The sequence below is a fragment of the Anolis carolinensis genome, unplaced genomic scaffold (assembly GCF_035594765.1).
Source record: "Anolis carolinensis isolate JA03-04 unplaced genomic scaffold, rAnoCar3.1.pri scaffold_7, whole genome shotgun sequence".
In the NCBI taxonomy this organism is placed as follows: Eukaryota; Metazoa; Chordata; class Lepidosauria; order Squamata; family Dactyloidae; genus Anolis; species Anolis carolinensis.
In genome coordinates this window covers 26,852,140-26,876,211 of record NW_026943818.1, presented here as the reverse complement: position 1 = coordinate 26,876,211, position 24,072 = coordinate 26,852,140, and the positions used below count along the sequence as shown (strand labels likewise).

The 24,072-nt window shown below is 40.5% G+C and overlaps 1 protein-coding gene across 6 annotated transcripts in view; it reads left to right on the top strand.

Moving 5' to 3' along the window:
• Nucleotides 1-3,519: 3,519 nt before the first annotated feature.
• Nucleotides 3,520-24,072, top strand: part of auts2 (activator of transcription and developmental regulator AUTS2) — a 481,369-nt gene continuing 460,816 nt past the window's right edge. For 5 of the 6 annotated variants that reach the window (XM_062960191.1, XM_062960189.1, XM_062960190.1 and 2 more), the window contains exon 1: nucleotides 3,521-6,476. In XM_062960191.1, the coding sequence (XP_062816261.1) occupies nucleotides 6,162-6,476 (315 nt within the window). In that variant the 5' untranslated portion in view covers nucleotides 3,521-6,161. Of the gene's footprint in view, nucleotides 6,477-24,072 lie in introns of all 6 variants that reach the window. The other variant, XM_062960188.1, reaches the window with a different exon arrangement.

Genomic DNA, 24,072 nt, shown 5'->3' with positions numbered 1-24,072 from the left:
CGGAGGCAATAATAATAATAACAATAACAATAATTTCATATTGTTATTATTATTATATGTTTCATTTGGTCCAGCCTTGGTCCAAGGCTGGATGGCCATCTGTTGGGGGTGTTTTGAATGAGGTCTCTTCCAACTCTACTATTCTATGATTCTATTGTGGGTGGCTCCAACCCAAAGAATGGAGGCAAAAAAATAACAATAATAACAATAACAATAATTTCATATTATTATTTATTATTATTATACTTTTCATTTGGTTCATTGTGGGTGGCTCCAACCCAAAGAATGGAGGCGAATAATAATAATAGTAATAATAATAATAATAGTAATACAGTAGAGTCTCACTTATCCAAGCTAAACGGGCCGGCAGAAGCTTGGATAAGCGAATATCTTGGATATTAAGGAGGGATTAAGGAAAAGCCTATTAAACATCAAAGTAGGTTATGATTTTACAAATTAAGCACCAAAACATCATGCTATAGAACAAATTTGACAGAAAAAGTAGTTCAATACGCAGTAATATTATGTTGTAATTACTGTATTTACGAATTTAGCACCAAAATATCACGTTATATTGAAAACATTGACTACAAAAATGGCTTGGATTATCCAGAGGCTTGGATAAGTGAGGCTTGGATAAGTGAGCCTCTACTGTAATAATAATAATAATACCTTTTATTTGGTCCATTGTGGGCAACTGCAACCTAAAGAATCAAGGCAAATAAGAATAAGAATAATACCTTTTATTTGGTCCATTGTGGGTGGCTCCAACTTAAAGAATTGAGGCAAATAATAATAATAATAATAATAATAATAATACCTTTTATTTGGTCCATTGTGGGCAGCTGCAACCTAAAGAATCAAAGCAAATAATAATAATAATAATAATAATAATAATAATAATACATCCATTGTGGGTGGCTCCAACCTAAAGGATGGAGGCAAATAAAAATAAAAATAAAAATAATAATTATAAAATAATAATAATAATGCCTTTTATTTGGTCCATTGTGGGTGGCTCCAACCTAAAGAATGGAGGCAAACAATAATAATAATAATAATAATAATAATAATAATAATAATATAAAATAATATATAATAATAATACCTTTTATTTAGTCCATTGTGGGTGGCTCCAACTTAAAGAATTGAGGCAAATAATAATAATAATAATAATACCTTTTATTTGGTCCATTGTGGGCAGCTGCAACCTAAAGAATCAAAGCAAATAATAATAATAATAATAATACATCCATTGTGGGTGGCTCCAACCTAAAGGATGGAGGCAAATAAAAATAAAAATAATAATTATAAAATAATAATAATAATAATAATGCCTTTTATTTGGTCCATTGTGGGTGGCTCCAACCTAAAGAATGGAGGCAAACAATAATAATAATAATAATAATAATAATAATAATAATAATAATAATAATAATAATAATATAAAATAATATATAATAATAATACCTTTTATTTAGTCCATTGTGGGTGGCTCCAACTTAAAGAATTGAGGCAAATAATAATAATAATAATAATAATACCTTTTATTTGGTCCATTGTGGGCAGCTGCAACCTAAAGAATCAAAGCAAATAATAATAATAATAATAATAATAATAATACATCCATTGTGGGTGGCTCCAACCTAAAGGATGGAGGCAAATAAAAATAAAAATAATAATTATAAAATAATAATAATAATGCCTTTTATTTGGTCCATTGTGGGTGGCTCCAACCTAAAGAATGGAGGCAAACAACAATAATAATAATAATAATAATAATAATAATAATAATAATAATAATAATAATAATATAAAATAATATATAATAATAATACCTTTTATTTAGTCCATTGTGGGTGGCTCCAACTTAAAGAATTGAGGCAAATAATAATAATAATAATAATAATAATAATAATAATACCTTTTATTTGGTCCATTGTGGGCAGCTGCAACCTAAAGAATCAAAGCAAATAATAATAATAATAATAATAATAATAATAATAATAATACATCCATTGTGGGTGGCTCCAACCTAAAGGATGGAGGCAAATAAAAATAAAAATAATAATTATAAAATAATAATAATAATGCCTTTTATTTGGTCCATTGTGGGTGGCTCCAACCTAAAGAATGGAGGCAAATAAAAATAAAAATTATAATTATAAAATAATAATAATAATGCCTTTTATTTGGTCCATTGTGGGTGGCTCCATCCTAAAGAATGGAGGCAAATAATAATAGTAATAATAATAATATATAAAATAATATATAATAATAATACCTTTTATTTAGTCCATTGTGGGTGGCTCCAACTTAAAGAATTGAGGCAAATAATAATAATGATAATAATAATAATACCTTTTATTTGGTCCATTGTGGGCAGCTGCAACCTAAAGAATCAAAGCAAATAATAATAATAATAATAATAATAATAATAATAATAATACATCCATTGTGGGTGGCTCCAACCTAAAGGATGGAGGCAAATAAAAATAAAAATTATAATTATAAAATAATAATAATAATGCCTTTTATTTGGTCCATTGTGGGTGGCTCCAACCTAAAGAATGGAGGCAAATAATAATAATAATAATAATAATAATAATATAAAATAATATATAATAATAATACCTTTTATTTAGTCCATTGTGGGTGGCTCCAACTTAAAGAATTGAGGCAAATAATAATAATAATAATAATAATAATAATAATACCTTTTATTTGGTCCATTGTGGGCAGCTGCAACCTAAAGAATCAAAGCAAATAATAATAATAATAACAATACATCCATTGTGGGTGGCGCCAACCTAAAGGATGGAGGCAAATAAAAATAAAAATTATAATTATAAAATAATAATAATAATGCCTTTTATTTGGTCCATTGTGGGTGGCTCCAACCTAAAGAATGGAGGCAAATAAAAATAAAAATTATAATTATAAAATAATAATAATAATGCCTTTTATTTGGTCCATTGTGGGTGGCTCCATCCTAAAGAATGGAGGCAAATAATAATAATAATAATAATATATAAAATAATATATAATAATAATACCTTTTATTTAGTCCATTGTGGGTGGCTCCAACTTAAAGAATTGAGGCAAATAATAATAATAATAATACCTTTTATTTAGTCCATTGTGGGTGGCTCCAACCCAAAGAATGGAGGCAATAATAATAATAATAACAATAGCAATAATTTCATATTATTATTATTATTATTATACTTTTCATTTGGTCCCTTGTGGGTGTCTCCATCCCGGGGCTGGTTGTCAAAGCTCCCACGCTGCACCCATCAATCAATTCCTGGCAGTGTGTTTAAGCCACGCCCCCGGCCCCGCCCCTCTTTGAGGGAGCCCTCGGGTGCCCATTCATCCCCTTTCCCGGCGCATGCGCGGTGTGTGTGTGGCGGAGAGAAAGGGGAGCGAGAGAGAGGGAGAGGGAGAGAGGTGGGGTCACGTGACGGGAGGGAAAGGGGCGGGGCCGGGCGCGAGCTGGGCGAGAGGGGGAGGCGCCATTACGTCGTCGCCTGGAGCCGAGGAGGAGGCGGAGGAGGCGGAGGAGGAGGAGGAGGGCCTTGTTTTGGGGTCCCTCACCGGTCCCCCCGAATTTGGGGGGAATTCTCCCCTCAGACTTTGCCTTTTACCTCAGCCGCGGCGTTGTGTTCCTTTGTGTGGCGGCTTGGCGACGCTTTTTTTTTTCCCACCCCGCTTCTTCCCTGAGGAGAAAACACGACAACATGAGGAGAAGAAAGGCGGGCCCGTCGTCGTCGTCGTCGTGCATCCTCACCGCCCTCGCCTGGATTGAGAGCGTTTTCGGCGGGGGGAGCGGCCCTCCCGAGGCATTCCCCCGTGACATTCCGTGAGGAGCCTCCCACCGCCTCCTCAAGGAGACCCGCCATTACTTTGGATTTATTATTATTATTATTATTGCCATTTTCCATATTTATTTTTGGTGTGTCCTTTATTATTTTGCGTGTCTCTACCCTTCCATAATTCCTCCCTCTCTATCTCTCAAACCTTCCATTTGTGGGGTTATTTTTTGCTCCCCCAAACTTGAGGCCTTCTCCTTTCCTTCCCCTCCATCACTCCCTCTCTCAACTATCCATCCTCCTTTGTGTCCCTCTCTCTACTGTCTAGTCTTTCTTCTTCTCCCTTCTGTTTTCCTCCCTCTCTCTCCCTTTCTTTCTTCAGAGTTTTTTGGGGACCCCCCACAACTGTCACTCCCCCGTATCCCTTACTTTTTGGGGACCCCTAAGGTTGGGATCCCCCTATCACTTTCACCCTGTCATTCTCCCCCATATCCTTTCCTTTTTGGGGACCCCTGAAGTTGGGAATCCCCGTCACTCCCACCCTTTCGTTCCCTTGTTTCCCTTACTTTTTGGGGACCCTTAAAGTTGGGAACCCCCCACCACTCTCTCCCTTCCACCCTTTTGTTCCCTTGTTTCCCTTCCTTTCAGGGGACCCCTAAAGTTGGGATCCCCCTCATCACTCTCTCCCTTCCACCCTGTCATTCTCCCCTGTATCATTTCCTTTTTGGGGACCCCTAAAGTTGGGATTCCCCCCATCACTCTCTCCCTTCCACCCTGTCATTCCCCCCTGTATCCCTTACTTTTTGGGGACCCCTAAAGTTGGGATCCCTCATCACTCTCTCCCTTCCACCCTGTCATTCCCCCCTGTATCCCTTACTTTTTGGGGACCCCTAAAGTTGGGATCCCCCCTCATCTCCCTTTCACCCTGTCATTCTCCCTTGTATCCCTTCCTTTTTGGGGACCCCTAAAGTTGGGAACCCCCATCACTCTCTCCCACCCTTTCATTCCCTTGTTTCCCTTACTTTTTGGGGACCCCTAAAAAGTTGGGAACCCCCATCACTCTCTCCCTCCCACCCTGTCATTCTCCCCTGTATCCCTTCCTCTGGGGGACCCCCTAAAGTTGGGGCCTGCAATTCGGCACTTGCTCTCCCTCCCTCTTTCTATTGAGGACCCTAAAGTTGAGGGTCCGTTTCTTAGGGGACTTCCTTCTCTCCATCACTCTCTTCCTCCATCTCCATCTCTTGAGGGAACTCAAAGTTGAGGAGCATCTTTTTCTCCCTTTCATCTCCTTCCCTCTTTCTACTGGAGACCCTAAAGTTGAAGGATTGTTTCTTAGGGGTCTCCCTTCTTCTCTACATCACTCTTGGGGGACCGTTCCTTGGGGGGGGGGGGGTTCCTTCTCTCCATCAATCTCTTCCTCTCCTTCTCTTGAGGGACCTCAAAGTTGAGGAGCATCCCTTTTCCCCTCCATCTCCTTTCCTCTCTCTATTGGGGACCATTAAAGTTGAGGACCATTTCTTTGGGATCTTCCTCATCCTCTCCATCACTCTCTTCTTTCCTTCTCTTGAGGGACCTCAAAGTTGGGGAGCATCCCTTTCTCCCCTGCATCTCCTTCCCTCTCTCTATTGGGGATCCTAAAGTTGGGGAACAGTTTCTTAGAGGGCTCCCTCATCCTCTCCATCACTCTCTTTCACCTTCTCTTGGGGGACCTCAAAGTTGAAGAGCATCCTTTTCTCCCCTCCACTGTCTCCCTCATCCTTTCCCTCTGCATTCTTTCTTTGTTTGTGTCTTGAGGGTTTGGGGGACCCCCAAAGCTGGGGGGGGCGTTCCTTAGGGGTCTCCCTCACCCTCTCCATAATTCTCACCCTCCCTCTCCTTCTCTTGGGGAACCACAAAGTTGAGGAGCACTCTTTTCTCCCCTCCATCGTTCTCCCTCTTCCTCTCTGTCTGCATTCCATCACTCTGCCTTTCTCTCTGTATCCTTTTCTCCTTTGTGTCTTGAGGGTTTGGGGGACTCCCAAAGTTGAGGGACCGTTCCTTAGGGATCTCCCTTATCGTCTTCATCACTCTCTTCCTCCCTCTCCATCCCGCTCGTTTTCTTGAGGGCCTCAAAGTTGGGGAGAGTATTATTTTCTCTCCATCGTTCTTCCTCTCTCTCTGTATCCCTTCCCCATTTGTGTCTTGAGGGTTTGGGAGACTCCCAAAATTGGGGGGAGCATCCTTTGTAAGTCTCCCTAACCCCCATCTCTCTTCATATCTTGTGTCCCTCCTTCATTCCTCTCCTTTTGGCTTTGGGAATTGGGGACACCCCCTAAACTTTGGGGTGTCCCCCAAAACGGATTGGGAGCTATGGAGGGGCGCAAGAAGCGGCGCTCCCGCTCCCAGCGCGACCGGGCCAGGCGCTCCCCACATGGATTACAACCAGAAAGGGCAGCTTTGGGGGCCACAGAAGATGGGGATCCCCCCCGAAGGCCCCGCCGCCCCCCTCTGCTCCCTCCGCCTTGGCTTTTCTCCTCCTCGGGCTCGGAGCTGGAGCACCGTGGGCCCCCCACCTCATCCCGGCCTCGCCCCCCAAGGAGGAAGAGGAGGCCATCTTCATCGCCTGAAGAGGACATCATCGACGGCTTCGCCATGGCCTCCTTTGTCACCCTGGACGCCCTGGAGGTCAGCAAAGCATCCCCAACTCAATCCCACTCCTCCCAATTATCCTACATTGGCTTTCTGGCTCATTGTTTGCGGGTGGCAGCAATGCTAGTGTGTCCCCATCCTTTATTTTTTGCCTTTTGGGGGTGTAGTGCAGTTTCCTTTCCTTCTTAGGGAGCTTTTCTTACATGGGGTGGTGGGATGATGTCTTCATCCTGGGAGGAAAAGGAGAGGGGCGTGGAAAGCTCCTCTTGCTGCTCCATGTCTTGGCTTAATGCTCCTGTTTGCTTGGATGGAAAAGGAAGGAGGACAAGATGCCCTTCTGGACCCAGCATCCTGGCCTCCTTCCCTGTAGACTTTTGGCATCGCAGCCCATAAAGAAAAGGGGATGCTGCTGCATTTTGTGTGGGACTCTTTGGCTGCCCCATGTCTGGAGGGAGGATGCAGGGGTTGCGGGGTGTTGGAGAAGACTTTGGAAAGCAGCCTTGGCATCTTCCTTCCCACCTGCAGTGGGAAGACAGCTTGCAAGGTAAACACTAGTGTATGGATGTGTGTGTGACTTCTGTTCCTCCCCCCCCCCCCCATATCGAAAATAAGCTTCATATCCAAGATCTCTTGCTATCCAAGGTTGATTTTGGAAGGTTTCCCCCAGTCCTGGTTTGGTCTGTTCTTTGTGTCGGGTCCTGTTATCGCTTGTGTTGACACGGCATTCTTGGGAGGCAGACCTTTTCTGCAGCGATTTCTTTTTTGGGTGGTTATCTATGTCTTTGGCTCGCTGATTTTTTGGACAAGGTCCCCTTCCCATCTGCTATAAATTTGGAGGAATTCTCTGTGTGTCTAGTTGTATTACGACTATCCGTCATAATTTGGTGCCAGCTTTTCCCTTTGATCTGAACACCGAAGAAAGAATCTTGGTCTCAGTTCTCTCTTTCTGATTCTTAAAAGCAACTGTAACTGTTTTGGACGAGAATGACTATATTGTTTGGCAGAAGTGACCATATTGTGTTGGGCAAAGATTACCACATTGTTGGGCAAAAGTGACTATATTGATGGACAAAAGTGATTATACTATCTTGAGCAAAATTGGCTATATTGTTGAGGATAAAAGTGACTATTGTTGGGCAAAAGTTAGTGTAATGTCTTGGAAGAAAGTGGCTATATTGTTGGACAAAGGAGACTATCGTTTGGCAAAAGAGTCTATAATGTCTTGGATAAAGTATCTATGTTCGAAGTGACTAGCTTGACCTTGAAGGAACTGGGGGCGGTGACGGCCGACAGGGAGCTCTGGCGTGGACTGGTCCATGAGGTCACGAAGAGTTGGAGACGACTAAATGACTGAGCAGCAGCAGTTGTTGGGCAAAAGAGACTATAATGTCTTGGATAAAAGTGATTATATTGTTGGACAAAAGAGACTATATTGTTGGGCAAAAGTGACTATAACGTCTTGGATGAAAGTACAGTAGAGTCTAACTTCCGGATTATTAAGTCCAAGCTTCTGGATTATCCAAGCCATTTTTGTAGTCAATGTTTTCAATATATCATGATATTTTGGTGCTAAATTCGTAAATACAGTAATTACAACATAACATTACTGCGTATTGAACTACTTTTTCTGTCAAATTTATTGTATAACATGATGTTTTGGTGCTTAATTTGTAAAATCATAATCTAATTTGATGTTTAATAGGCTTTTCCTTAATCCCTCCTTAATATCCAAGATATTCGCTTATCCAAGCTTCTGCTGGCCCGTTTAGCTTGGATAAGTGAGATTCTACTGTATCTATGTTGTTGGGCAAAATAGACTATAATGTCTTAGATAAAAGTGATTATTTTGTTGGGCAAAAGAGACTATGTCTTGGATAAAAGTAATTATATTGTTGGGCAAAATAAACTATACTATAATGTCTTGGATGAAAGTGATTCTATTGTTGGACAAAAGTGACTTTAATGTCTTGGACGAAAGTGATTATATTGTAGGGCAAAAGAGACTATAATGGACAAAACTAGCTATATTGTTGGACAAAGGTGACTATATTGTTGGGCAAAAGAGACTATAATGTCTTGGATAAAAGTGATTATATTGTTGGACAAAAGTGACTATATTGTTGGGCAAAAGAGACTATAATGTCTTGGATAAAAGTAATTATATTATTGGGCAAAAGAGACTACATTGTTGGGCAAGAGACAATAATGTCTTGGATGAAAGATTATTTTGTTGGGCAAAGGAGACTATATTGTCTTGGACAAAAGTGTCTATATTGCTGGACAAAAGTGACTATAGTGTCTTGGATGAAAGTGATTATATTGTTGGTCAGAAGAGATTATAATATCTTGGACAAAAGTGACTGTATTGTTGAGCAAAAGAAACTTTAATGTTTTGGATGAAAGTAACCATACTGTCTTGACCAAAAGTGACTACGCATATGGAATTGGAGGAGTTAATTATACTGTGCTGAACATTAAGTTTGAAACAGGCCAAATCCACTTTGCAAGAGTCTGACTTTGCCTGTCCTACTTAATGGTAACACACAATCTTTCGGGAATTTTATGATAGATGGATGGATTTGTATAGACAGTACAAGTTGGTTGTTGTATGCCTTCAAGTCATTTCTGATTTATGGCAACCCTATCGCGCAGATTTCTTGGGAGAAGTGGTTTGGGAGGCTCTCCTTGCCTTCATTTGGGGCCGAGAGAATGTCACCTAGCAGTTTTCTAAGGCCAAGTGGGGATTTGAACCTTTGTCTCCCATTACCCCAAACTCAAACCATTATACCACATTGGACAAGATACCACATGTGTAGTTATTATTGTTTCAGATGAAAGAAACCTGGCCTGAACTACTAATTTGGCCTACAGTTTTGTTTCTAAGTACTAGGGATGTTAATATTAGGACTAAACAATCTATAAAATGTATCCAGGAGTAGCTATGTTTTGTTTGTTTTGCATATTTGGGATGTTACTGTATTTAAGAATCTATGGTGGATACATCAATGTGGTGTGAATTCACTGACTTTTTGTAAAGAATGTTAACCAATTTCTTTTACATTGTTTCATTGAAGATATGAACTAGAGATTTTGTGGCAGCTTTGTAAGCATTATATATGGATGCAAATTTAGAAATACCGTCACTACTGTAATTTAAGTAGAAATGCAATAATTTATAACATAAAGAAAATATGATGATTGGTGCCCTATGAGCCTACTCTCTCTTTCTATGCTTAGCTTGGACTAAAAGAAGTTTGAAAGTTTTATGTGGCATATGTCTTCTTGCAAAATTGGATATTATTATTATTATTATTATTATTATTGTCGTGTTACCACCAGCATCTGGCTCCTCCCCCCCCCCCCCAAATTGGAACTCAAAGTGGCTCACAATTTAAACAAGAAAATTCATTCTGAATTAATTAACTCCAATGTCAGAAGTATTTAGAGTGTGTTTGAAGTCCATGGTGCTCAAATTGGTTTGTACGATGTGTGACTTTGTGAATAGGATCATGTTCTTTTCCTCAGCAGCAAAAACAACAACAGCAAATGTGAATTCTTACCTGTCACTCCTCATGGCTTGAAATATATAGATAAAACATTAAACCATTAAAATACACAAGGGAACAAAAATTAAAACGCGTTAAAATCATGCATACCAATAACATGTAAATTTGCAATTCATTGTTTCAAATGTACTGGATGGGCCTACACAGTGTCAACTAGATGTGCAAGTAAGGAAGGAGTATGTACCATATTTCTTTTGTTCTAAGACACCATCAATTGTCAGGCTCACCAACAGAAAAAAAGCTTTATTTATACCTGTAGAATAGAATAGTAGAGTTGGAAGAGACCTCATGGGCCATCCAGTCCAACCCCATTCTGCCAAGAAGCAGGAAATCGCATTCAAAGCACCCCCGACAGATGGCCATCCAGCCTCTGCTTAAAAGCCTCCAAAGAAGGAGCCTCCACCACAGCCCGGGGCAGAGAGTTCCACTGCCGAACAGCCCTTCTCACAGTGAGGAAGTTCTTCCTGATGTTCAGATGGAATCTCCTTTCCTGTAGTTTGAAGCCATTGTTCCGTGTCCTAGTCTGCAGGGCAGCAGAAAACAAGCTTGCTCCCTCCTCCCTATGACTTCCCTTCACGTATTTGTACATGGCTATCATGTCTCCTCTCAGCCTTCTCTTCTGCAGGCTAAACATGCCCAGTTCTTTAAGCCGCTCCTCATAGGGCTTGTTCTCCAGACCCTTAATCATTTTAGTCGCTCTCCTCTGGACGCTTTCCAGCTTGTCAACATCTCCCTTCAACCGCGGTGCCCAAAATTGGACACAGTGTGATTCCAGGTGTGGTCTGACCAAGGCAGAATAGAGGGGGAGCATGACTTCCCTGGATCTAGACGCTATTCCCCTATTGATGCAGGCCAGAATCCCATTGGCTTTTTTAGCAGCTGCATCACATTGTTGGCTCATGTTTAACTTGTTGTCCACGAGGAGTCCAAGGTCTTTTTCGCACACACTGCTGTCAAGCCAGACGTCCCCCATTCTGTATCTTTGATTTCCAAATTAAAATATCTAATTTTAAAATGCACCCCTTTCTTAGAGGTGTTTATGTTGGGGGAAACGTGTAACTTAGAACCAAAGAAATACAGTACTTAGATGCAGGTATTTTGCTTAGAGTTTCTCTCCATTCTGTATCCTGGAGATACACTGTTTACTCAGTTCCAAACCCAAAGGCCTCCAGAATAGGCAAAGAGCAGAAGTATCAGGACAATACAGCTATCATTATGTCAACAAAGCTGGAAATGAATTTTAGTTGTTGCATTGAGTGGTAAAAAAGATTGGTTGAATGCAAATGGGGAGTGGCACTTATTGGAAGCTTTGTTGATGAAGCTGTCAATGAAATGGAAAAACGTCTTCCCTGCATAGCAGAACTACCAATTAGTTTGTGAAACCAATAATCCAATTTATCTCTACTTGTAAATCTATTTTTTTTAAATAGTTACTATCCGGCTTCTCTTAGGGCTCATTCACCAATGGCACAGTCCAAGTGATGACTGTGTTCAACTATAATGTGAGCTTATTTCGTGCACAGACCCATTATCTTCCCAGAGAAGCACAGTTCGGTCTTCAAGCACATGAACAAAGGTCCTGCAAAGCACACATGCACACACTCTCTGTCTTATATTCCAAATTTGCGTTACATCATTCCACCCACTGAGTGAATATAATTGTAAGCAGTTGTTCAATTACATTTCATGTGCGTTGGCCAGATGTTGCTTGCAGTTATTTGCTCTGAACAGAGCACGAAGAGAAGTGATGTCAGGCTGTTTGAAAGCGAGATGAAAAAGAATATCAGCCAGTTATTTAATATTTTTTCTTTTGTTTTCAAAGCATGTTAACTCTGATGCTGAACAGCAGAGACATAGGTCATTCCAAGTCATTCCCAACTTGTCCATTTTTAGATTAGAAGAGAACCGGACCTCATTTGTTAGATGCTATTAGTTACCTTGGCCAGAGTTTTGGATGTCAATGTAACTTATATTTTTCATGGAGAGCATGTTGATTTTATTTTGGAAAACCTCATTGATTGTTCAGTTTAGTTCATAAAAGTGTCTGCCTTAATATTGCAATATCGATATATAGATCACTAAAGGGGATTATCATGGAGAGAAGATGGATAACAGGTTGTCTTTTTTTGTAATTGCACTCCATTTGTGGAACACTTTTCCAACAGAAGTTAGATCCTGCTTCTGCTTTATCTAGTTTTGAGGGAGTTGTTAAACATGTTTATTAACCTTGAATGTTTAAATGAATCTGACTAAATTCATAAATAATACGGTTTTTATGGAGTGCTGATTCAGAAAATTGCATTGGGTAGACCACATCCGCTTTAGATTATTAAATACTTCTGCTTTTTGCCTGTTCTGGAGGCCTTTGGGTTTGGAACTGAGTTAACAGCACTGGATAGACCACATCAGCTGGATAGACCACATCAGCTCTTGATTCAGAAAATTGCATTGGATAGACCACATCAGCTCTAGATTATTAAATAATCTAGAACTGATGTGCGAGTAGTAACCAAGATGGGCGAGCCATAACCATTACTAGTAGCCATTACTAATAGACATGCAAAGGGAATAAAGAATTTAGAATGCAATTTTATTTGAACAGATTCTAGATGGAATAAGTTCTGTATAAGAAACTTCAGCTGATGTCGTTTATCCAATGCAGTGTTTTGAAGCAGCACCCCAAATAACTAAACCGAATCTAAAGTTGAACAAAAACTGATTTGTAACCCTTTTGGTACTAATGTTGGAGAGTGGTCCCTGGTCAAAGTGGTCCCTGGTCAAGTGGTCCCTCATCAAAAAAAGGTTGGGAACCATTAATATAGATCATAGTTTTTTGTGAGGTAAGAAGCAGTGGCAACTGACGACTGTTAAACTGTAAATTGTGGGTTTATTCTGTGGATGGAGTGTTCCTGGAAAGTTCAGGTTGAAACCTAGATTAGGTTCACTGCCACAATGACATGGAAACCAGCAGCAGCCTCTGTTGAGAAGTCCAGGAATGATGGCTGAAGAAAGCATTAAATCAATCGAGACTCACCCTGGATTTAAAATAGCTCCCTTTGTGCCTTTGCCTTTGTGCACTGCGTGGGGTGGCCTCTTTTTCTCTCTCAAAATCTGGGTCTTTGAGACCCCCGCTGCCTCTCTCTCGGGAGCTGACCTGGAAGACTTGCAATTATCTCCTGCTAAATTGGTAGTTTGATCTCCATTTGAAGCGGAACAATACATTTGAGTAGGATGAACCTTATTAAAAATAGCCCAAGCGCTTGAGCTCTGCCAGAAGTCTCCAATGTAATTAATAAAAGTGAAGTTTGAAAGTAATCAGTTGAAATGTGGAGAGGTTAAACTCTCCCTTTGCTTCTTTGAGCTGAACTTTTAAGATAGAAGGGACATACTGCAGATTCCTCCTCCCTTTTGTCTGCTTGTATCTATCTGTTTGTAGAATAGTTATTACTGTAATGGGAATCTCTTTTTCAGGCTCTAGATCATTAAATGCTGCAAAATATCATTCCCATGTATTTTCATCTTATCTCTATATCTGTCTACATAAGAAAAATCAAAGTTTGTTTTGGGAGTTATAGTTCACACACATCCAGAGAGCACTCTGAACCCAGACAATGATGGATCTGGACCAAACCTGGCACATATATCCACATGGTCAACTCTGGGCAGAACTGACCTTGGATGATGTGAGTTACAGTTCACCCACATGTGCAGAGCACTGTGAACCCAACCGATGATGGATTTGGACCAAACTGGGCACTTATACCCAACATGGCCAATTTTTAATACTTTCAACATTTGGGGGGAATTGACCCAGAATGATGGGATTTGTAGTTCGCCCATATCTTTATACATTTTCTAATAGGACAATTCATAAACCTCCAAAACAAACGACTGCTTTTTAATATTTATCATTACAAAAGACCTAACCCGGGCATCAACGGGTTTCTAAGCTAGTGAAGAATAAAAGCCGGTGTAGTAACATGGGTCAAAGTTTTTTTAATGTAGTTATAATGTTTTTAATTGATTGTTCTGTGTTTTAACTTGTGTTGTTGGGCTTGTCCCCATGTCAGCCGCCCTGAATCCCTTTGGGGAGATGGAGGCGGGATACAAAAATAAAGTTATTATTATATTATTATTATATTAGTATATTATTATGATAAAGTGTCTTTTATCCTGCTATGAACTTCACTGGGGGTGTTAGAATTGTTGCAGTTTGACACCACTTTCAATGCCATGTCTCAATGCTATGGAATCAAGGGGGCTGTAGTTTTACAAGGTCTTTAGTCCTCTGAGCCATATAGTGCTTGCGGCTCACCAAATTACAACTCCCAGGATTCCATGGCATTGAGCTATGCCAGTTGAAGTGGTGCCAAACTGTGCTAATTTCCCAGTGTAGATGCAAGTGCTGTGCCAGGTGCTGCACCTATTTGAGAGTTAGACTTCAGTACCACGGACAGTTCCAGCAAAGTGGTTTCAAGGGAGCAGCTGCCACTTCTTGGCAAAGGCTGAATGCCAAATAGGGGGACATGACAGCTGCGAAGGGGAAGGATTTGTCAAAGAATGTTGACATTTCAATCAATGCTTCTTTTAGGGGGGGGGGGAAATCTGAATATTTGGAACCAAGGAGCCAGTGATGCAGGGGATAGCCCCCAAATGTGGTAGTTTTGAATTGCCTGTCAAAGCGTTGTTGAAGGCTTTCATGGCTGGAATCAGTGGGTTGATGTGCGTTTTTTGGGCTCTCTGGCCATGTTCCAGAAACATTCTCTCCTGACGTTTTGCCCACATCTATGGCAGGCATCCTCAGAGGTTGTGAGGTATAACCTGTCAAAGCCTTCTCTCTGTTTTTCTTTCCTTCTTTTTGGTGAGGAGGGCTGCACGCCGTCAGTAATGAAGCCATTTCATAAGGCAGTAACAGTATGTTAGGGTAAGATGTAATTAAAACAGAAGCAAATTGGCACTTCTAGATTAAAGACAACCTGCAAATGAAAACACCTGTATGTTCTCCTTTACATATCGGCTGCCTAGGGCATGTTGCCAGATATGCAAATAAAAAGACATTGACAAATTTCCTGGCATGTGTGGGCTTGGGGAAACCCAACGATTTTATTAACCTGGCATTTATCTGGGCTCTCAGCAATGATACAGCTCTTACTTAAACATTGTGTGCTGCACCAGATCAGCGCTGGACAATCAAATACTATTCAGGAATTAAGTACTAAGGGCTGGCTATCCTGTTACACTCAAAGGACAAATCCACATGTGAGTGCGCAGTGTCACTCACTGTGAAAATAGATATTGAAATAAGGGCTCACTCCTGTTTTTTCAGATTTTAAGACCTCCTTGGAGACTGCTGATGAAAAGTACTGTATATACTCGAGTATAAGCCTAGTTTTTCAGCCCTTTTTTTAAGACTGAAGAAGCCCCCCTCGGCTTATACTCGGGTGAGGGTCCTGGTTGGCTTATATTTGGGTCAGCTTATATTCGAGAATATATGGTACATTTATTATTTTCTCTATTATTATTGGTATTAATGATTGGATCAGAGTCGGAGAGTCTTATCTTAAATTTGAGCTTTATGTAAATATTCAAAAACATTTAACCCACTGATCCCTCAGTTAATGTAATTTTATTGGTATCTATTTTTATTTCTGAAATTTCCCACTCTTGGCTTATACTGGAGTCAATGTTTTCCCAGTTTTTGTGGTAAAATTAGGTACCTCAGCTTATATTCAGGTTGGCTTATACTGGGGTATATACGGTATATTTACCGTTGTTTCTTTCTCACCCGAAAATGGGTTTACCTGTCTCTCCAGTCAGGAGGAATAACAGAGAGGTGTGAATGTTGTATACATTGACACATGGGTGTTCTGGGAAATTATTCAGCGCATAAAAATATGTCCTTTTTGGCATCCTCCTCTCAAAATAGTTTTCTGCCAAATAAACCCTAAGTGCTTTTACAGGAAGTGTCTTTTGCAATAAAACTGTGTTTTTAAGGTCAAAACTATGATTTTATGCCAAAGGAAACAAGGCATTTTTCTGATTTCCAGAAACAGGTTGGGATGTACAGTAGAGTCTCACTAATCCAAGCTAAACGGGCCGGCAGAAGCTTGGATAAGCGAATATCTTGGATAATAAGGAGGGATTAAGGAAAGGCCTATTAAACATCAAATTAGGTTATGATTTTACAAATTAAGCACCAAAACATCATGTTATACAACACATTTGACAGAGAAAGTAGTTCAATACGCAGTAATGTTATGTTGTAATTACTGTATTTATGAATTTAGCACCAAAATACCATGATATATTGAAAACATTGACATCAAAATGGCTTGGATAATCCAGAAACTTGGATAAGCGAGGCTTGGATAAGTGAGACTCTACTGTATATATTCAGGTTTATGTTTCCCGATAGAGTGTGTGTAAGATGTAGTATATAACCATTGCATTGCCGTATGGTTTGTTGACTGTAATAAAGGCATCATTGATTGATTGATATGAATACAGGCTGTGTATCCCTTATCAGAAATACTTGGAAACTGAGATGTTCTGTGTTTTGGATTTCTTTGGATTTTGACATGCTTGGTGAGCTCCCACATCATTTAACCTGAGCATCACTATTTTGTCATAGTGATGCACAGGCTATATGCTGGGCTTTAGCACAGTAGGTTAAACCACCATCTGCTGTGAAATCTTATCAATCAAAAGGTTGACAGTTCAAAGTCCAGGTCAGGGTGAGCTCTTGGCCTTTAGCACAGCTTCTACGCAGTTCAGAAGCAAAATGTGAGTAGATAAATAGGTATTTTAAGGCACCCATAATGCACCCATAATGAAATGCCAGTAAAATGCTGGCAATTCGACCAAGGAGGAAGTTTACGAACAAGTTCTTCGCCAGAGAGATGGAGCAACAGCACAAATATGTGACTTATATTTCATGAGAGGTGGAAAACATGGAGCTTTGCAATTTTATTTGATACTAGCTGTGCCTGGCCACGTGTTGCTGTGGTGTCATCCTAAGTGGGTGTTTGTTTGGGGAGGCAAGTATGAATGTTGTAATTAGTCACCTTGATTAGCACTGAATGGGCCTGTAGCTTCAAAGTGCGGTTGTTTCCTCCCTGGGGGTGTTGGGAGGTATTAGATGGCTCTGGTTGTTTCTTGTCTGGAATACCCTTATTTTCAGAGTGCTGTTCTTTATTTACTGTCCAGATTATAGAATATTTTTAATGCTGGCTGCCAGGTTTTGTTCATTTTGATGGTTCCTAGGAACCTAATAATAATAATAATAATGATGATGATGAAGATGACTCTGTGGGGGAATCCTTTGTTGGGAGGTGTTAGCTGGCTCTGGTTGTTTTCTGTCTGGAATATGTCTAGCTGTGCTCGGCCATGCGTTGGTGTTGTAGTCTGTTGTTATGGAAAATAATGTAATGGGAAGCAGCCTGTGTTTGAAGGTGCTATTCAAGGAGGGCAACGGAGGATCCCCATAGGTAGGAAGGAAGGGCCTCTGTGTACGCGTGGTTAGTAATTTTTGGTTTTGGGGGTTTTCTGTAATTTGGACCTAATTTTATAGGGGTTTTTTATGGAAAGACATAGATTTGATGACTATGTCTTTTGTGGCCAAATTTGGTGTGATTTGGTCCAATGGTTTTGTTGTTTACTCCATGGGAATTACACACATTACTTTTATATATAGAGAGATCTCCAGTTGTACAGCATTGACCACTTTTCCAAGTGGCCCATTGCAACTTATATCACTACCTGTTGTTCAAGTGAGCTGTTTTTCAATACAAATTTGCCTCTAATAACATTCCTCCATATTAATTTAGCTGTGTGCTATATTTCTCTTTGTCTCTCTCTGTCTGCTTTCACCCTCCACCTCGGTGTGCTGGGTTTTTAAGTCACTGTACATCTTGTGTCTTTAAATAATGTATTAGGAACATTGTCAAGTCTGTAAGTGCTTTTTTAATGAGAGTGTGAAGATTTAATGGGGTTAGATTGCTTTCCATGACATTTTGGAGTGACTTAATTGTAACAGCAGAGACAGGCTGTATATTAAAGTTTTCTAAGTATGTCAGCCGCGGATTGTAGTGGAGCGCTTTGTAGGCAATGTGAATGATGAATTTGCCCTCCCCCCTCTTTTTCCTCAAATGCCAGCCTTGGTGGAATAATAACACAGTTCCCAAAGCAAACGCTGGTTCAATGACAAACAGGAATCGCACAAGCCAACCTTGGCTCTACCTTTTTAGAATGGTGTGAGTCATTTTTCTTAATACCTGTAATGCATTTTGAAATGTAGACCCATCTAATGAATCTTGACGAACAGTGGTTTCTGCATTGAGAAACAAGAATGCATGTCAGTTGTTAGACTTCTTAACCGTGGCATTCAAATTTTTCCTAGTTTTTAATCGCTTTCAGAATTCACAATGTTAACCATGATTAATATTCATTGGACTGTGTTTTGATTGTTCTCTTTTTCCCCTTTTGATAGGATGTTTATGTATACTTGAATAAATGCATGTGTGTGTAGAAACGCCAACTGTGTGTGCAAATTTTTGGATGCCAAAGTGATTGGCATGGGACCAAATCTCTCTATCTAAAAGTCGAAATATGAGTGTCTGTGTGTGATTATTTATTTATCATGTCAGAAGTGGATTGAGGATACAGTTACAATATATTTAAGAACACAAACAGAGTTCAAAACTTGGCATTACGCTAGATTTTCCTTGACCAGAAGCTGGCCACTGGTTTCGCTGTGAGAAGGTCCTCCATTGTGCTTGTGGCAGGGCTTGGGCTGCATTGTAGCAAGTGGTCTGTGGTTTGCTCTTCTCCACACTCGCATGTCGTGAACTCCACTTTGTAGTCCCATTTCCTAAGATGTGGTGCCAGAACGCAGTCTGTTCAGCACCTTTCAAGTCGACAAGTCTTCTGTGTGCCCGGGGGAGCCTCTCATCTAGTATTAGCCACAGATTTAGGTGCTGGTGCTTAGCCTGCCGCTTTTGGACTCTTGCTTGCTGAGGTATAACTGCTAGTGTATCTTTAGATCTTAGAAAACTGTTTCTTGATTTAAGACTTTGGCATGCTGGCTGATATCCGAACAGAGGATGGGCTGGAGATATCACTGCCATGGTCCTTTCATTACAGGCTGCTACTTCCTGACGGATGTCAGGTGGTACAGAACTGGCGAAACCATATAATTTCCCCAGTGATAATGTGGCATGTCTCATTAAGAGCCACATCCACTGTTTTAACATAATGAGATGCGTTCCACACTCAGCAGCAAAGTAGCAAAACCAAGGGCTGATGTCTTCACTGTATTTACTATTTATTTACTACATTTATATCCGGCTCTTCTCACCCCTGAGGGGGCTCAGAGCGGCTTACAAATCGAATGTACATAGAATATATTATTAGCATAGCACAATATAAGCATTAAATTACTATATTATACTATATCATTATATGGTAATATTATTAGTAATATTACATTTAATATATAATATATAATTAATATTATTATATTATGTTATTATTAGTATAATATTGTATTACATTAGAATATTATCAATATTATAAGTATATACAATATATTATATATTTATAAATTATTTTATATATTATATATGTAAAATTATGTATCTTCACTGTCTGCGTGTGTGACTGTCTGCTTGTCCCACAAAGGTTCCCGCTTTGTGGGACCACTGTGATGTCACTGGGAAAGAAAGGTGACACATGGATGAGGGGAAGGAAGGAAAGAAGGAAGGAGAAAAGAAGGGAAAGAGGAAAACAAGGAATGAAGGGGGAGAAAGAAAAAGGAGGGAAGAAGAAAAAGGAAATGGGAAAGGTATGAAGGGTGGAGGAACGAAAGAGAAAGGATGAAAGGGGGCAATGGGAACAACAGCTTTACAGACATCGGGTGAAATGTGTTGCTTGTTTCCCAGAGGCTGTTGCAAGCTGGAACATTTGTTCCTGTTGTCTGGATTACAAAGATCAGTGGAGGGCGAGAAAGATGAATGGAGGGAGGGCAGCGTACTAGAAAGAAGGCTTCTAGAGGTGGATAGCTCTGTGCTCCCGCTGCTGATACCTTTTTACCTCGGATCAAAAGAAAAGTAAGAAGCTGTCTGGGAAAGGGAGATTTGATTTGGGGAGATCCTCAGAGGCATGCTTAGCTCATGTTCATGGTTGTGCAGCGGCTTCTTTATTCTCAAACTTTATTTAATATCTACTCCAAACAAATCCCCAAGTAAACAGACACATCCATCACTGAAAATGGAAACAATGTTTGAGAACCTTCATTCAGTGATTGAAAGAGATGCTTCTTTGTGGTCTCTGCTTTTGGAAAATGGAAATCTCCATAATCTTTTGGATATTTTATGATCTTTGGAAAGGCATCACCTTGTTAGAAGTCATAACTTTTTTTTTTAAATGATGCCATAAATTTTTGGTAAAAAGCATGACCTGTTAGAATCATAACCTTTTGGGAAAATGGCATTCAAATGTGGCTTCAGTTATTAGACTAAACCTATTGTCTCTGATCTGTTAGGAACAGAGAGATGCCAATGCACAAAACACACACAAACACATATATAGCAGAGTTTCAGAAGTGTTCTTTTAGTTGCCCAAAAACATCTACTCTCCCTTAAAATATAGTTGCCTTTAAATATATTAAATATATATTCTACTGAAGTCAACCTCACATCGATACCAGGCAAGATTCTGGAAAAGATCATTAAGGAAGTGGTCTGCAAACACTTAGAAACAAATGCAGTCATTGCTAATAGTCAACACGGATTTACCAAAAACAAGTCATGCCAGACTAATCTGATCACTTTTTTCGATAGAGTTACGAGTTGGGTCGATACAGGGAATGCCGTGGATGTAGCGTACCTGGATTTCAATAAGGCCTTCGACAAAGTCCCCCACGACCTTCTGGCAAACAAACTAGTAAAATGTGGGCTAGACAAAACTACGGTTAGGTGGATCTATAATTGGCTAAGCAAACGAACCCAAAGGGTGCTCATCAATGCGTCTTCATCTTGGAAAGAAGTCACGAGTGGAGTGCCGCAGGGCTCCGTCCTGGGCCCGGTTCTGTTCAACATCTTTATTAACGACTTAGACGAAGGGTTAGAAGGCACGATCATCAAGTTTGCAGACGACACCAAACTCGGAGGGATAGCTAACACTCCAGAAGACAGGAGCAGAATTCAAAACGATCTTGACAGACTAGAGAGATGGGCCGAAACTAACAAAATGAAGTTCAACAGGGACAAATGCAAGATACTTCACTTCGGCAGAAAAAATGGAATGCAAAGATACAGAATGGGGGACGCCTGGCTAGACAGCAGTACATGTGAAAAAGATCTTGGAGTCCTTGTGGACAACAAGTTAAACATGAGCCAGCAGTGTGATGCGGCTGCGAAAAAAGCCAACGGGATTCTGGCCTGCATCAATAGGGGAATCGCGTCTAGATCCAGGGAAGTCCTGCTCCCCCTCTATTCTGCCTTGGTCAGACCACACCTGGAATACTGTGTCCAATTCTGGTCACCATAGTTGAAGGGAGATGTTGACAAGCTGGAATGCGTCCAGAGGAGGGCAACTAAAATGATCAAAGGTCTGGAGAACAAGCCCTATGAGGAGAGGCTTAAAGAACTGGGCATGTTTAGCCTGCAGAAGAGAAGGCTGAGAGGAGACATGATAGCCATGTACAAATATGTGAGGGGAAGTCATAGGGAGGAGGGAGCAAGCTTGTTTTCTGCTGCCCTGCAGACTAGGACACGGAACAATGGCTTCAAGCTACAGGAAAGGAGATTTCACCTGAACATCAGGAAGAACTTCCTCACTGTGAGAAGGGCTGTTCGGCAGTGGAACTCTCTGCCCCGGACTGTGGTGGAGGCTCCTTCTTTGGAGGCTTTTAAGCCGAGGCTGGATGGCCCTCTGTCGGGGGTGCTTTGAATGCGATTTCCTGCTTCTTGGTGGGGGGTTGGACTGGATGGCCCATGAGGTCTCTTCCAACTCTACTATTCTATGATTCTATGATTCTATGAAGTCTAAAGCATGCTGTTCCTATATTGAAGTCTCTAAGCATACTTTTCTAAAATGGAGTCTGAGTCCTAAACAAGCCCAGATCTGGTCAGATGATCTGCAGCTCCTCCCACAACATAGAGTTAAGGAAAACTGCACACAGATGGATCTTACATCTCTTTACCACAGGCTGGAGTTGGGACCTGGGTTGTAATGTGGAGTTGTAAGAGTATAGTGTGCAGATAGCTTTGTTAACAAAGTACACCTAGTTAGGCTCAATTAGACAAGATTAAATCGAAGGGCTGGAGCATCTGGTGGAAGGGACATCCAAATGGCTCTCCAAATCTTATTATACCAGCTAATCTGATTGGAGGATGCATGGAAGACCTATATAAACGTCTCTGCCACAATAAGTTTCTATTGTCATTTAATCTTTTAAGACAAATGCACATCATAAAGATGGGGCCCAAATTACTCTGGTTTGCATTTTAATGGTTGCTTCCCAACCTAATCATGGAAACCTCTCTTTTTAATGGCACAACAGAAGAAACATTGAACCCCTTTGACAGATGTTTTCAATAAATGAAAGAGCAAACCCAAAACCCTATGCTAATTTCCTGTGTATGTGCCTTTTAAAAAAAGTGAGCAAAACTGATTGCTGACAAGATCTGCTTTTGATTAATTTCCAGCTAGGTAGTTGGCTTTTCATTTTCCATATGGTGCTGTAAGGTATTAAGGGCTGGGGATACACACGGGGAATTAAAATAGATATCCGCATCGCCATAGACACAGTTAATGAATGGTGCATGACAAAAGAGGAAAGCATGAAGTTACTATGGTTGATTTAAATAAATAATTGTATAATATTCAGCTTCACCGTGTCTTAGTTGCACTTTGGAGCTTTCTTTACCATGTTGTGAGATGTAAGTAGAGATACAGAGGCATAAAAGTGGAGTAATTTTCCTGGAAAAAAAGGTGGGGGGGGGGGTGATAGGCCAAATTAGTGTGGTAGCCCCTGACCAACAGCTGCAGCTGACAATGGGTGCATCTGCATTGAGGAATTAATGCAGTTTGACACCACTTTAACTGCCCTGGCTCAATGTTATGAAATTTGGAGAATTGTAGCTTTGCAAGGCAACTTTCTTTGCCTAGGATTATTTACAAATCCTAGGACTTCATATCAACGAGTCATAGCTAATTGCCATGACACCAAACTGCATTAATTCTGTTTCAACTGCTTCAATATAGTGGAACCCCAATGAGGATTAGGCTTAGTAGTAAACTAGTTGTTATTTGCTTTGTCTCGGGTGCTCTTCATCCATGTCTTACTATCTTTGTTAAACCTCATCCTCTACTGATATCCTCTCCAGACAGCCACTTTGCTGCTGAGAAGGGCCCTGCAAAAATAGGGAAGGAGTATTCAGATAATTCACATTGTGCGGGGAATTCCAAAGTATTTTTGGTTTCCTAAACTCCTTCATGCTGGTGAGCATGATCACACAAGGTAATGAGGCACAGCATTGATTTGTCTCTATTTGGGGTGAGTCCTGACCGTCTCTGACAGGGTCATGGCTTCAGGTCTCAGCTGTGTTCTTCTAGCTTGTCATTCATGATAGCTTTTCTGAGCCCTCCATCCTTCTGGGAGGGCTTGATCTGAGATCCCCGCAAGCAAAAGGTCATCCCACTAACAAGCTTGGAAGCAGACGTGTGGTTAAAAAGAACGTCTGGATAATGAAATGGTTCATGGTGTTCTCAAATCGGAGCGCCTCCACTTAACCTGATTCAGGAGGTGCTGCAAGAAGACACTCTTGCCTGTCAAAACATTTTGGAACAGACTGAGTCATCTATAGAGGGAGGATATGGACATTCTTCCAGATGAGGGTAATAGCAATAGCATTTTGTAAATATTCTATGCCAGGGGTCCTGAAACATTTTAAGCAGAGGGATGGTTCACAGTCCCTCAAGACTGCTGGAGAGCTGGACTATGGAAAGTGTGGGCCTTTTTTTGGCAGATGAGAGAGTCAAATGGAGTGTTGTTGTTGTGTGCC